This window comes from Gallus gallus, chromosome 2 (genome assembly GCF_016699485.2).
Source record: "Gallus gallus isolate bGalGal1 chromosome 2, bGalGal1.mat.broiler.GRCg7b, whole genome shotgun sequence".
NCBI lineage: Eukaryota > Metazoa > Chordata > Aves > Galliformes > Phasianidae > Gallus > Gallus gallus.
This window is the reverse complement of record NC_052533.1, coordinates 148,076,762-148,091,346: the sequence shown is the minus strand read 5'-3', so window position 1 is coordinate 148,091,346 and position 14,585 is coordinate 148,076,762. Positions and strand designations below refer to the sequence as shown.

General features: G+C 58.7%; 1 protein-coding gene across 1 annotated transcript in view; it reads right to left on the bottom strand.

The window, feature by feature from the left end:
• Nucleotides 1-14,585, bottom strand: part of CPSF1 (cleavage and polyadenylation specific factor 1) — a gene marked incomplete at its 3' end in the record, with an annotated part of 79,485 nt that overhangs the window by 24,791 nt on the left and 40,109 nt on the right. Inside the window, exons 9-11 of the mRNA XM_046937949.1 lie at nt 12,114-12,255; nt 4,060-4,212; nt 696-778 (exon numbers count right to left, since the gene is read on the bottom strand). Of these exons, the coding sequence (XP_046793905.1) occupies nt 696-778; nt 4,060-4,212; nt 12,114-12,255 (378 nt within the window). The remainder of the gene's footprint in view (nt 1-695; nt 779-4,059; nt 4,213-12,113; nt 12,256-14,585) is intronic.

Below are 14,585 nucleotides of genomic sequence, written 5' to 3'. Positions count from 1 at the left end.
TGGGGAACCATAAACCCATGGAACTATGGGATGGCAGAACCACAACCCCATGAAATTATGGGATGGCGGAACCATAAACACGTGGAATTATGGGATGTGGGGGTCATGTGACCACAACCCCATGGAATTATGGGATGGGGAAACCATAAACGCATGGAATTATGGGATGGGGGCGTCATGTGACCACAACCCCATGGAATTATGGGGCCATAAACCCATGGAATTATGGGATGGGGAAACCATAAACCCATGGAATTATGGGATGGGGGCGTCATGTGACCACAACCCCATGGAATTATGGGGCCATAAACCCATGGAATTATGGGATGGGGGGATCATGTGACCACAACCCCATGGAATGATGGGATGGGGAAAAAACACATGGAATTATGGGATGTGGGAGTCATGTGACTACAGCCCCATGGAATTATGGGATGGCAGAACCATAAACCCATGGAATGATGGGATGGTGGAACCACAACCCCATGGAATGATGGGATGGGGAACCATAAACCCACAGAAATCCAGGACTACAAACACGGGGCTCACAGCGCCCCCCCCCCCCACCCCCCCCCCATATCCACCGCGACCCCCCCGGTGACCTTTGACCCCCGGTGACCCCCGGTGACCTTTGCCCCCCGGTGACCCCCTGTTGACCTTTGCCCCCCGGTGACCCCGGCGCCCTTTGCCCCCACCTGATCATCTGGTGGATGTAGAGCTGCGTGTCAATGAAGGCCATTCCGGTCAGCTCGTTGTCCTTCAGGCTCCACAGGAAGATCTGCGGGCACAGCGCCCCGTGGGACCCACAGCCCCACAGCCCACAGCCCACAGCCCATAGCCCATAGCCCATAGCCCATATCCCCTCATCCCATATCCCATATCCCATATCCCCATATCCCATATCCCATATCCCATATCCCATAACCCATATCCCATATCCCATATCCCCATATCCCATATCCCCATATCCCATATCCCATATCCCATATCTCATATCCCATATCCCATATCCCCACATCCCATATCCCCATATCCCATATCCCATATCCCATATCCCCATATCCCATATCCCATATCCCCACATCCCATATCCCATATCCCATATCCCACATCCCATATCCCCACATCCCATATCCCGTATCCCATATCCCCACATCCCATATCCCATATCCCCACATCCCATATCCCATATCCCATATCCCACATCCCATATCCCCACATCCCCATATCCCCACATCCCATATCCCGTATCCCATATCCCCACATCCCATATCCCATATCCCCATATCCCCATATCCCATATCCCATATCCCCACATCCCATATCCCATATCCCCATATCCCCATATCCCATATCCCATATCCCATATCTCATATCCCATATCCCCACATCCCATATCCCCACATCCCATATCCCCATATCCCATATCCCATATCCCCATATCCCATATCCCCATATCCCATATCCCCACATCCCATATCCCCACATCCCATATCCCCACATCCCATATCCCATATCCCATATCCTATATCCCATATCCCCACATCACACATCCCATATCCCCACATCCCACATCCCATAGCCCATATAGCATATCCCACATCCCATATCCCCACAATCCATATCCCATATCCCACATCCCACATCCCATATCCCATATTCCATAGCCCATATCCATATCCCACATCCCACATCCCATAGGCCATATCCCATATCTCATACCTCACATCCCACATCCCATATCCCAAATCCCATATCCCATATCCCATGTCCCCCCCACACCCCCATATCCCTCATATCCACCCCACACCCCCATAACCCCCCGCACCCCCCATACCCCCCACATCCCCCATACTCCCCACAACCCCATATCCCCCATATCCCCCTGCACCCCCATACCCCCCATAACCCCCACATCCCCATAACCCCCCATAACCCCCACACACCCCTAACCCCCATAACCCCCCCACCCCCCACACCCCCATATCCCCGACCCCTCCATATCCCTCCCATCCACCCCCCACCCCCATATCCCCCCACATCCCCATAACCCCCCCCACCCCCACATCCCCCCATACCCCCACAACCCCCCCATCCGCCCCACACCCCCCATATCCCCACAACTCCCCCATTCCCCCCCACCCCCATAACCCCCCATATCCCCCCATAACCCCACATCCCCCCACACCCCCATATCCCCCACACCCCCATAACCCCCCACACCCCCATCCCCCCCACACCCCCATATCCCCCCCATCCCCCCACACCCCCTTATCCCCCCAAACCCCCCATACCCCCATATCCCCCCCACACCCCCAAATCCCCCATCTCTCCCCACACCTCCATATCCCCCCACACCCCCATACCCTCCACACCCCCATATCCCCGACACCCCCATATCCCTCCCATCCACCCCCCACCCCCATAACCCCCCACACCCCCCATATCCCCCACACCCCCATAACCCCCCACATCCCCATATCCCTCCACACCCCCATAACCCTCCATCCCCATATCCCCCACATCCCCATATCCCCCCACACCCCATAACCCCCGCATCCCCCCACACCCCCTTATCCCCCTATACCCCCACAACCCCATATCCCTCCCATCCACCCCCCACCCCCATAACCCCCCACACCCCCCATATCCCCCCACACCCCCATATCCCCCACACCCCCATAACCCCCCACACCCCCATATCCCCCACACCCCCCATACCCCCACAACCCCCCCATCCCCCCCACACCCCCATATCCCCCCACACCCCCACAACTCCCCCATTCCCCCCCACCCCCATATCCCCCCACACCCCCATATCCCCCCCATCCCCCCACATCCCCATATCCCCCTATACCCCCCACACCCCCATATCCCTCCCATCCACCCCCCACCCCCATAACCCCCCACACCCCCCATATCCCCCCACACCCCCATATCCCCCACACCCCCATACCCTCCACACCCCCATATCCCCGACACCCCCATATCCCTCCCATCCACCCCCCACCCCCATAACCCCCCACACCCCCCATATCCCCCACACCCCCATAACCCCCCACACCCCCCATATCCCCCACACCCCCATAACCCCCCACATCCCCATATCCCCCCACACCCCCATATCCCCCACACCCCATAACCCCCGCATCCCCCCACACCCCTATCCCCCCCACACCCACATAACCCCCCACACCCCCATATCCCCCACACCCCCATAACCCCCCACACCCCCATCCCCCCCACACCCCCATATCCCCCCCATCCCCCCACACCCCCTTATCCCCCTATACCCCCCCACCCCCATATCCCCCCACACCCCCATATCCCTCCCATCCACCCCCCACCCCCATATCCCCCCACACCCCCATATCCCCCCCATCCCCCCACACCCCCATATCCCTCCCATCCACCCCCCACCCCCATAACCCCCCACACCCCCCATATCCCCCCACACCCCCATATCCCCCACACCCCCATACCCTCCACACCCCCATATCCCCGACACCCCCATATCCCTCCCATCCACCCCCACCCCCATAACCCCCCACACCCCCCATATCCCCCACACCCCCATAACCCCCCACATCCCCATATCCCCCCACACCCCCATATCCCCCCACACCCCATAACCCCCGCATCCCCCCACACCCCTATCCCCCCCACACCCCCATAACCCCCCACACCCCCCATATCCCCCCACACCCCCATATCCCCCACACCCCCCATACCCCCACAACCCCCCCATCCCCCCCACACCCCCATATCCCCCCATCCCCCCACACCCCCTTATCCCCCCAAACCCCCCATACCCCCATATCCCCCCCACACCCCCAAATCCCCCATATCCCCCCACACCCCATAACCCCCCACAGCCTCCCCCAGTCCCCCCCACCCCCATAACCCCCCACACCCCCCATATCCCCCACACCCCCATATCCCCCTATACCCTCCACACCCCCATACCCCCCCATCCACCCCCCACCCCCATAACCCCCCATATCCCCCACACCCCCATAACCCCCCACAACCCCCCCCACCCCCCCCATGCCGCCCCACCTTCTGCCCTATGGCGGACACGAGGTACCCGTTGCAGTGGCACAGGGCCGTGACGGGGCCCTTCTGCTCCTTCTCATAGAGGACCTTGAATTTGTTCTTGGTCAGCGGCTGCCCCGGCTCCGGGACCACCTCGATCACATCCATGATCAGAATCTGGGGGGCACACAACGGCCGGGGGGGGGCTCAGGGCTCACCCCAAAAGGGGACCCCAAAACAATACCCAAAAGTGGCCCCAAACGAGACCCCAAAGGGGAACCCAAAACAATACCCAAAGGTGGCCCCAAACGAGACCCCGAAGGTGGCCCCAAAGGAGACCTCAAAGGTGGCCCCACAGCTGACCCCAAAAGGGACGGCTCCAAACGTGGCCCTAAAGGGGAACCCAAAGGGGACGGCCCCAAACGTGGCCCTAAAGGGGAACCCAAAGGGGACGGATCCACAAACGTGGCCCTAAAGGGGATCCCAAAGGGGACGGATCCCCAAACGTGGCCCTAAAGGTGGCCCCAAAGGAGACCCCAAAGGTGGCCCCAAAGGAGACCCCGAAGGTGGCCCCAAAGGAGACCTCAAAGGTGGCCCCACAGCTGACCCCAAAGGGGATGGCCCCAAACGTGGCCCTAAAGGGGATCCCAAAGGGGACGGATCCCCAAACGTGGCCCTAAAGGTGGCCCCAAAGGAGACCCCAAAGGTGGCCCCAAAGGAGACCCCGAAGGTGGCCCCAAAGGAGACCTCAAAGGTGGCCCCACAGCTGACCCCAAAGGGGATGGCCCCAAACGTGGCCCTAAAGGGGATCCCAAAGGGGACGGATCCCCAAACGTGGCCCTAAAGGTGGCCCCAAAGGAGACCCCAAAGGTGGCCCCAAAGGAGACCCCGAAGGTGGCCCCAAAGGAGACCTCAAAGGTGGCCCCACAGCTGACCCCAAAGGGGATGGCCCCAAACGTGGCCCTAAAGGGGATCCCAAAGGGGACAGATCCCCAAACGTGGCCCTAAAGGGGATCCCAAAGGGGACGGATCCCCAAACGTGGCCCTAAAGGTGGCCCCAAAGGAGACCCCAAAGGTGGCCCCAAAGGAGACCCCGAAGGTGGCCCCAAAGGACACCTCAAAGGTGGCCCCACAGCTGACCCCAAAGGGGATGGCCCCAAACGTGGCCCTAAAGGGGAACCCAAAGGGGACGGATCCCCAAACATGGCCCTAAAGGTGGCCCCAAAGGAGACCCCAAAGGTGGCCCCAAAGGAGACCCCGAAGGTGGCCCCAAAGGAGACCTCAAAGGTGGCCCCACAGCTGACCCCAAAGGGGATGGCCCCAAACGTGGCCCTAAAGGGGATCCCAAAGGGGACGGATCCCCAAACGTGGCCCTAAAGGGGATCCCAAAGGGGACAGATCCCCAAATGTGGCCCTAAAGGTGGCCCCAAAGGAGACCCCAAAGGTGGCCCCAAAGGAGACCCCGAAGGTGGCCCCAAAGGAGACCTCAAAGGTGGCCCCACAGCTGACCCCAAAGGGGATGGCCCCAAACAAGGCCCTAAAGGGGATCCCAAAGGGGACGGATCCCCAAACATGGCCCTAAAGGTGGCCCCAAAGGAGACCCCAAAGGTGGCCCCAAAGGAGACCCCGAAGGTGGCCCCAAAGGAGACCTCAAAAGTGGCCCCACAGCTGACCCCAAAGGGGATGGCCCCAAACGTGGCCCTAAAGGGGATCCCAAAGGGGACGGATCCCCAAACGTGGCCCTAAAGGTGGCCCCAAAGGAGACCCCAAAGGTGGCCCCAAAGGAGACCCCGAAGGTGGCCCCAAAGGAGACCTCAAAGGTGGCCCCACAGCTGACCCCAAAGGGGATGGCCCCAAACAAGGCCCTAAAGGGGAACCCAAAGGGGACGGCCCCAAATGTGGCCCTAAAGGGGAACCCAAAGGGGACGGCCCCAAACAGGACCCTAAAGGTGACCCCAAAAATGACCCCAAAAGTGACCCCAAAACAATACCCAAAGGGGAACCCAAAGGTGGCCCCAAAGCTGACCCCAAAGGGGACGTCCCCCAAATGTGTCCCTAAAGGGGAACCCAATGGGGACCCCAAAACAATACCCAAAGGGGAACCCAAAGGAGACCCCAAAGGTGGCCCCAAAGGAGACCTCAAAGGTGGCCCCACAGCTGACCCCAAAGGGGATGGCCCCAAATGTGGCCCTAAAGGTGACCCCAAAGGGGATGGCCCCAAACGAGGCCCTAAAGGGGACCCCAAAGGGGACAGATCCCCAAATGTGGCCCTAAAGGGGAACCCAAAGGGGACCCCAAAACAATACCCAAAGGGGAACCCAAAGGAGACCCCAAAGGAGTCCTCAAAGGGGACAGCCCCAAATGTGGCCCTAAAGGGGAACCCAAAGGGGACACCAAAGGTGGCCCCACAGCTGATCCCAAAGGGGATGGCCCCAAACGTGGCCCTAAAGGGGAACCCAAAGAGGACGGCCCCCATACATGGACCGAAAGGGGACCACAAAGGGGATGGCCCCAAACGTGGCCATAAAGGGGAACCCAAAGGGAACCCCAAAACAATACCCAAAGGTGGCCCCAAACGAGACCCCAAAGGGGAACCCAAAGGGGACGGCCCCCAAACATGGCTCTAAAGGGGACCCCAAAGGGGACAGCCCCAAATGTAACCCCAAAAATGACCCCAAAGGTGACCCCAAAACAATACCCAAAGGTGGCCCCAAAGGAGACCCCAAACATCACCCCACAGCTGACCCCAAAGGGGACGGCCCCCAAATGTGGCCCTAAAGGGGACCCCAAGGGGACAGATCCCCAAATGTGGCCCTGAAGGGGAACCCAAAGGCGACCCCAAAACAATACCCAAATGTGGCCCTAAAGGGGAACCCAAAGGGAACCCCAAAACAATACCCAAAGGTGGCCCCAAACGAGACCCCAAAGGGGAACCCAAAGGGGACGGCCCCCAAACATGGCTCTAAAGGGGACCCCAAAGGGGACAGCCCCAAATGTAACCCCAAAAATGACCCCAAAGGTGACCCCAAAACAATACCCAAAGGTGGCCCCAAAGGAGACCCCAAACATCACCCCACAGCTGACCCCAAAGGGGACGGCCCCCAAATGTGGCCCTAAAGGGGACCCCAAGGGGACAGATCCCCAAATGTGGCCCAGAAGGGGAACCCAAAGGCGACCCCAAAACAATACCCAAAGGTGGCCCAAAAGGAGACCCCAAAGGTGGCCCCACAGCTGACCCCAAAGGGGACGGCCCCAAACAGGGCCCTAAAGGGGAACCCCAAAGGGGACGGCCCCCATACATGGACCGAAAGGGGACCGCAAAGGGGATGGCCCCAAACATGGCCCCAAAGGAGACCCCAAAGGTGGCCCCACAGCTGACCCCAAAGAGGACGGCCCCAAACGTGGCCCTAAAGGGGATCCCAAAGGGGACGGATCCCCAAACGTGGCCCTAAAGGTGACCCCAAAGGGGACGGATTCCCAAACGTGGCCCTAAAGGTGACCCCAAAGGGGACGGATCCCCAAACGTGGCCCTAAAGGTGGCCCCAAAGGAGACCCCAAAGGTGGCCCCAAAGGAGACCTCAAAGGTGGCCCCACAGCTGACCCCAAAGGGGATGGCCCCAAATGTGGCCCTAAAGGTGACCCCAAAGGGGATGGCCCCAAACGAGGCCCTAAAGGGGACCCCAAAGGGGACAGATCCCCAAATGTGGCCCTAAAGGGGAACCCAAAGGGGACCCCAAAACAATACCCAAAGGGGAACCCAAAGGAGACCCCAAAGGAGTCCTCAAAGGGGACAGCCCCAAATGTGGCCCTAAAGGGGAACCCAAAGGGGACACCAAAGGTGGTCCCACAGCTGATCCCAAAGGGGATGGCCCCAAACGTGGCCCTAAAGGGGAACCCAAAGTGGACGGCCCCCATACATGGACCGAAAGGGGAACCCAAAGGGGACGGCCCAAAACAGGACCCTAAAGGTGACCCCAAAAATGACCCCAAAGGTGACCCCAAAACAATACCCAAAGGGGAACCCAAAGGTGGCCCCAAAGCTGCCCCCAAAGGGGACGGCCCCCAAACGTGGCCCTAAAGGGGAACCCAAAGGGGACAGCCCCCAAACGTGGCCCTAAAGGGGAACCTAAAGGGGACGGCCCCAAATGTGGCCCTAAAGGGGAGCCCAAAGGGGATGGCCCCAAATGTGGCCCTAAAGGGGAACCCAAAGGGGATGGCCCCAAACGAGGCCCTAAAGGGGAACCCAAAGGGGATGGCCCCAAACGTGGCCATAAAGGGGAACCCAAAGGTGACCCCAAAACAATACCCAAAGGTGGCCCCAAACGAGACCCCAAAGGGGAACCCAAAGGGGACGGCCTCCAAACATGGCTCTAAAGGTGACCCCAAAGGGGACAGCCTCAAATGTAACCCCAAAAATGACCCCAAAGGTGACCCCAAAACAATACCCAAAGGTGGCCCCAAAGGAGACCCCAAAGGAGACCCCAAAGGTGGCCCCACAGCTGACCCCAAAGAGGACGGCCCCAAACGTGGCCCTAAAGGGGATCCCAAAGGGGACGGATCCCCAAACGTGGCCCTAAAGGTGGCCCCAAAGGAGACCCCAAAGGGGATGGCCCCAAATGTGGCCCTAAAGGTGACCCCAAAGGGGATGGCCCCAAACGAGGCCCTAAAGGGGACCCCAAAGGGGACAGATCCCCAAATGTGGCCCTAAAGGGGAACCCAAAGGGGACCCCAAAACAATACCCAAAGGTGGCCCTAAAGGAGATGCCAAACATCGCCCCACAGCTGACCCCAAAGGGGATGGCCCCAAACAGGGCCCTAAAGGGGAACCCAAAGGTGATCCCAAAACAATACCCAAAGGAGACCCCAAGGGTGGCCCCACAGCTGACCCCAAAGGGGACGGCCCCAAACGTGGCCCTAAAGGGGAACCCAATGGGGACCCCAAAACAAGACCCATAGGTGGCCCCAAACGAGACCCCAAAGGGTGACCCAAAGGGGGCGGCCCCAAATGTGGCCCTAAAGGTGAACCCAAAGGGGACGGCCCCAAACAGGGGCCTAAAGGGGACCCCAGAACAATACCCAAAGGTGGCCCAAAAGGAGACCCCAAAAATTGTCCCATAGCTGACCTCAAAGAGGACGGCCCCAAACAGGGCCCTAAAGGTGACCCCAAAAATGACCTAAAAAGGGGACCCTAAAACAATACCCAAAGTAGACCCCAAAGGTGGCCCCACAGCTGACTCCAAAGTGGATGGCCCCAAACGTGGCCCTAAAGGTGACCCCAAAGGGGACGGCCCCAAACGTGGCCCTAAAGGGGACCCCAATGGGGACCCCAAACAATACCCAATGCTATCCCAATGCTGTCCCCTCAATGTCCCCAATGCTGTCCCTATGGGGTCCCAATGCTGTCCCCTCAATGTCCCCAATGCTGTCCCTATGGGGTCCCAATGCTGTCCCCTCAATGTCCCCATTGCTGTCCCTATGGGGTCCCAATGCTGTCCCCTCAATGTCCCCAATGCTGTCCCCAATGAAACCCCAATGCTGTCCCCTCAATGTCCCCAATGCTGTCCCTATGGGGTCCCAATGCTGTCCCCTCAATGTCCCCAATGCTGTCCCTATGGGGTCCCAATGCTGTCCCCTCAATGTCCCCAATGCTGTCCCTATGGGGTCCCAATGCTGTCCCCTCAATGTCCCCAATGCTGTCCCTATGGGGTCCCAATGCTGTCCCCTCAATGTCCCCAATGCTGTCCCTATGGGGTCCCATTGCTGTCCCTATGGGGTCCCATTGCTGTCCCCTCAATGTCCCCAATGCTGTCCCTATGGGGTCCCAATGCTGTCCCCTCAATGTCCCCAATGCTGTCCCTATGGGGTCCCAATGCTGTCCCCTCAATGTCCCCAATGCTGTCCCTATGGGGTCCCAATGCTGTCCCTATGGGGTCCCAATGCTGTCCCCTCAATGTCCCCAATGCTGTCCCTATGGGGTCCCAATGCTGTCCCCTCAATGTCCCCAATGCTGTCCCTATGGGGTCCCAATGCTGTCCCTATGGGGTCCCAATGCTGTCCCCTCAATGTCCCCAATGCTGTCCCTATGGGGTCCCAATGCTGTCCCCTCAATGTCCCCAATGCTGTCCCTATGGGGTCCCAATGCTGTCCCTATGGGGTCCCATTGCTGTCCCCTCAATGTCCCCAATGCTGTCCCTATGGGGTCCCAATGCTGTCCCCAATGATACCCCAATGCAGTCCCAATGCTGTCCCTATGGTGTCCCCAATGATACCCCAATGCTATCCCATTGCTGTCCCCTCAATGTCCCCAATGCTGTCCCTATGGGGTCCCAATGCTGTCCCCAATGCTATCCCAATGCTGTCCCCACGGTGTCCCCACACTGTCCCCACACTCACCCTCCCCCTGCAGGTGACCTCCTCGCCCTGCATCAGACACGTCCCTGTCCCCTCAATGTCCCCAATGCTGTCCCTATGGGGTCCCAATGCTGTCCCTATGGGGTCCCCAATGATACCCCAATGCTGTTCCCATGGTGTCCCCACGGTGTCCCCTCAATGTCCCCACAGTGTCCCCACACTCACCCTCCCCCTGCAGGTGACCTCCTCGCCCTGCATCAGACCCGTCCCTGTCCCCTCAATGTCCCCAATGCTGTCCCTATGGGGTCCCAAAGCTGTCCCTATGGGGTCCCATTGCTGTCCCCTCAATGTCCCCAATGCTGTCCCTATGTGGTCCCAATGCTGTCCCTATGGGGTCCCAATGCTGTCCCCTCAATGTCCCCAATGCTGTCCCTATGGGGTCCCAATGCTGTCCCTATGGGGTCCCAATGCTGTCCCCTCAATGTCCCAATGCTGTCCCTATGGGGTCCCAATGCTGTCCCCTCAATGTCCCCAATGCTGTCCCTATGGGGTCCCAATGCTGTCCCTATGGGGTCCCAATGCTGTCCCCTCAATGTCCCAATGCTGTCCCTATGGGGTCCCAATGCTGTCCCCTCAATGTCCCAATGCTGTCCCTATGGGGTCCCAATGCTGTCCCCTCAATGTCCCCAATGCTGTCCCTATGGGGTCCCAATGCTGTCCCCTCAATGTCCCCAATGCTGTCCCTATGGGGTCCCAATGCTGTCCCCTCAATGTCCCCAATGCTGTCCCTATGGGGTCCCAATGCTGTCCCCTCAATGTCCCCTCAATGTCCCCACAGTGTCCCCACACTCCCCCTCCCCCTGCAGGTGACCTCCTCGCCCTGCATCAGACCCGTCCCTGTCCCCAATGCTGTCCCTATGGGGTCCCAATGCTGTCCCCTCAATGTCCCCAATGCTGTCCCTATGGGGTCCCAATGCTGTCCCACGGTGTCCCCACGGTGTCCCCACGCTGTCCCCTCCATGCCTCACCCTCCCCCTGCAGGTGACCTCCTCGCCCTGCATCACACCCGTCCCTGTCCCCAATGCTGTCCCTATGGAGTCCCAATGCTGTCCCTATGGGGTCCCAATGCTGTCCCCTCAATGTCCCCAATGCTGTCCCTATGGTGTCCCCAATGATACCCCAATGCTATCCCAATGCTGTCCCCTCAATGTCCCCAATGCTGTCCCTATGGGGTCCCAATGCTGTCCCTATGGGGTCCCAATGCTGTCCCCTCAATGTCCCCAATGCTGTCCCCACGGTGTCCCCACACTCCCCCTCCCCCTGCAGGTGACCTCCTCGCCCTGCATCAGACACGTCCCTGTCCCCAATGCTGTCCCTATGGTGTCCCCAGTGCTGTCCCTATGGGGTCCCCAATGCTGTCCCTGTGGGGTCCCAATGCTGTCCCCACGGTGTCCCCACACTCACCCTCCCCCTGCAGGTGACCTCCTCGCCCTGCATCAGACACGTCCCTGTCCCCAATGCTGTCCCTATGGGGTCCCAATGCTGTCCCTATGGGGTCCCATTGCTGTCCCCTCAATGTCCCCAATGCTGTCCCTATGGGGTCCCAATGCTGTCCCCTCAATGTCCCCAATGCTGTCCCTATGGTGTCCCCAATGATACCCCAATGCTATCCCAATGCTGTCCCCTCAATGTCCCCAATGCTGTCCCAATGCTGTCCCCACACTCACCCTCCCCCTGCAGGTGACCTCCTCGCCCTGCATCAGACACGTCCCCACGGCCACGTAGCCCTTCAGCCCCGAAACGGTCTCTTCGCTCTTCAGGGACACGGTCTTCATGCATGTGACGTGCTCCCACTCCTCCAGCTCGATCCTACACAGCGCACCCACCGCGCGCATCACGGCCTCGGAACCCCAGAACCCCAGAACCCCACAGCCCCATAGCCCATAACCCCACAGCCCATAACCCCACAGCCCCATAGCCCATAACCCCACAGCCCATAACCCCATAACCCCATAGCCCATAACCCCATAACCCCATAGCCCATAATCCCACAGCCCCATAGCCCATAACCCCATAGCCCATAACCCCATAGCCCCACAGCCCCATAGCCCATAACCCCATAGCCCATAACCCCACAACCCCATAGCCCATAACTCCATAATCCCATAACCCATATCCTCATAACCCCATAGCCCATAACCCCATAACCCCACAGCCCATAACCCCATAACCCCATAGCCCATAACCCCATAACCCCATAGCCCATAATCCCACAGCCCCATAGCCCATAACCCCATAGCCCATAACCCCATAGCCCCACAGCCCCATAGCCCATAACCCCATAGCCCATAACCCCACAACCCCATAGCCCATAACTCCATAATCCCATAACCCATATCCTCATAACCCCACAGCCCATAACCCCATAGCCCATAACCCCACAACCCCATAGCCCATAACTCCATAATCCCATAACCCATATCCTCATAACCCCATGGCCCATAACCCCATAACCCCATAGCCCATAACCCGATAGCCTCATAACCCCATAGCCCATAATCCCACAGCCCCATAGCCCATAACCCCATAGCCCATAACCCCACAACCCCATAGCCCATAACCCCATAGCCCATAGCCCATAACCCGATAGCCTCATAACCCCATAGCCCATAATCCCACAGCCCCATAGCCCATAACCCCATAGCCTCATAACCCCATAGCCCATAACCCCACAGCCCCACAGCCCATAGCCTCATAACCCCATAGCCCATAGCCTCATAACCCCACAGCCCCATAGCCCATAACCCCACAGCCCATAACCCCATAACCCCATAGCCCATAACCCCATAACCCCATAGCCCATAGCCTCATAACCCCACAGCCCCATAGCCCATAACCCCATAGCCCATAGCCCATAACCCCATAGCCCATAACTCCATAATCCCATAACCCATATCCTCATAACCCCATAGCCCATAACCCCATAACCCCATAGCCCATAACCCGATAGCCTCATAACCCCATAGCCCATAATCCCACAGCCCCATAGCCCATAACCCCATAGCCCATAACCCGATAGCCCATAACCCCACAACCCCATAGCCCATAACCCCATAGCCCATAGCCCATAACCCCATAGCCCATAACCCCATAGCCTCATAACCCCATAGCCCATAACCCCATAGTCCATAACCCCATAGCCCGTAACTCCATAACCCCATAACCCCATAGCCCCATACCCCATAACCCCATACCACATAACCCCATAGCCCCACAGACCATAACTCCATAACCCCATAGCCCATAACCCGATAACCCCACAGCCCCATAACCCCGTAGCCCATAACCCCATAACCCCATACCCCATAACTCCATAACCCCATAGCCCGTAACTCCATAACTCCACAGCCCATAGCCGGTAACTCCAGAACTCCATAATCTCATAACCCCATAGCCCATAACCCTATAACCCCACAGCCCATAACCCCATAGCCTAATAACCCCATAGCCCATAACCCCATAACCCATAGCCCATAACCCCACAGCCCCACAGCCCATAGCCCATAACCCATAGCCCATAACCCCATAACCCCACAGTCCCATAACCCCATAATCCCACAGCCCCATAACCCCATAGCCCATAACCCCATAGCCCGTAACTCCATAACCCCATAACCTCATAACCACATAGCCCATAACCCCATAGCCCATAACCCCACAGTCTCATAACCCTATAGCCCATAACCCCATAACCCCATAGCCCACAACTCCATAACCCCAAAGCCCATAGCCTGTAACTCCATAACTCCATAATCTCATAACCCCATAGCCCATAGCCCATAACCCTATAACCCCACAGCCCATAACCCCATAACCCCATAGCCCATAACCCCATAACCCCATAGCCCATAACCCTATAACCCCATAACCCCATAGCCCATAGACCATAACCCCATAACCCCATAGCCCTTAACCCCACGGCCCCATAGCCCATAACCCCATAGCCCATAACCCTATAACCCCATAGCCTCATAACCCCATAGCCCATAACCCTATAACCCCATAGCCTCATAACCCCATAGCTCATAACCCTATAACCCCATAGCCCATAACCCCGTAACCCCATAGCCCATAATCCCATAACCCCATAGCCCATAAATCCATAACCCCAAAGCCCATAGCCGGTAACTCCATAACTC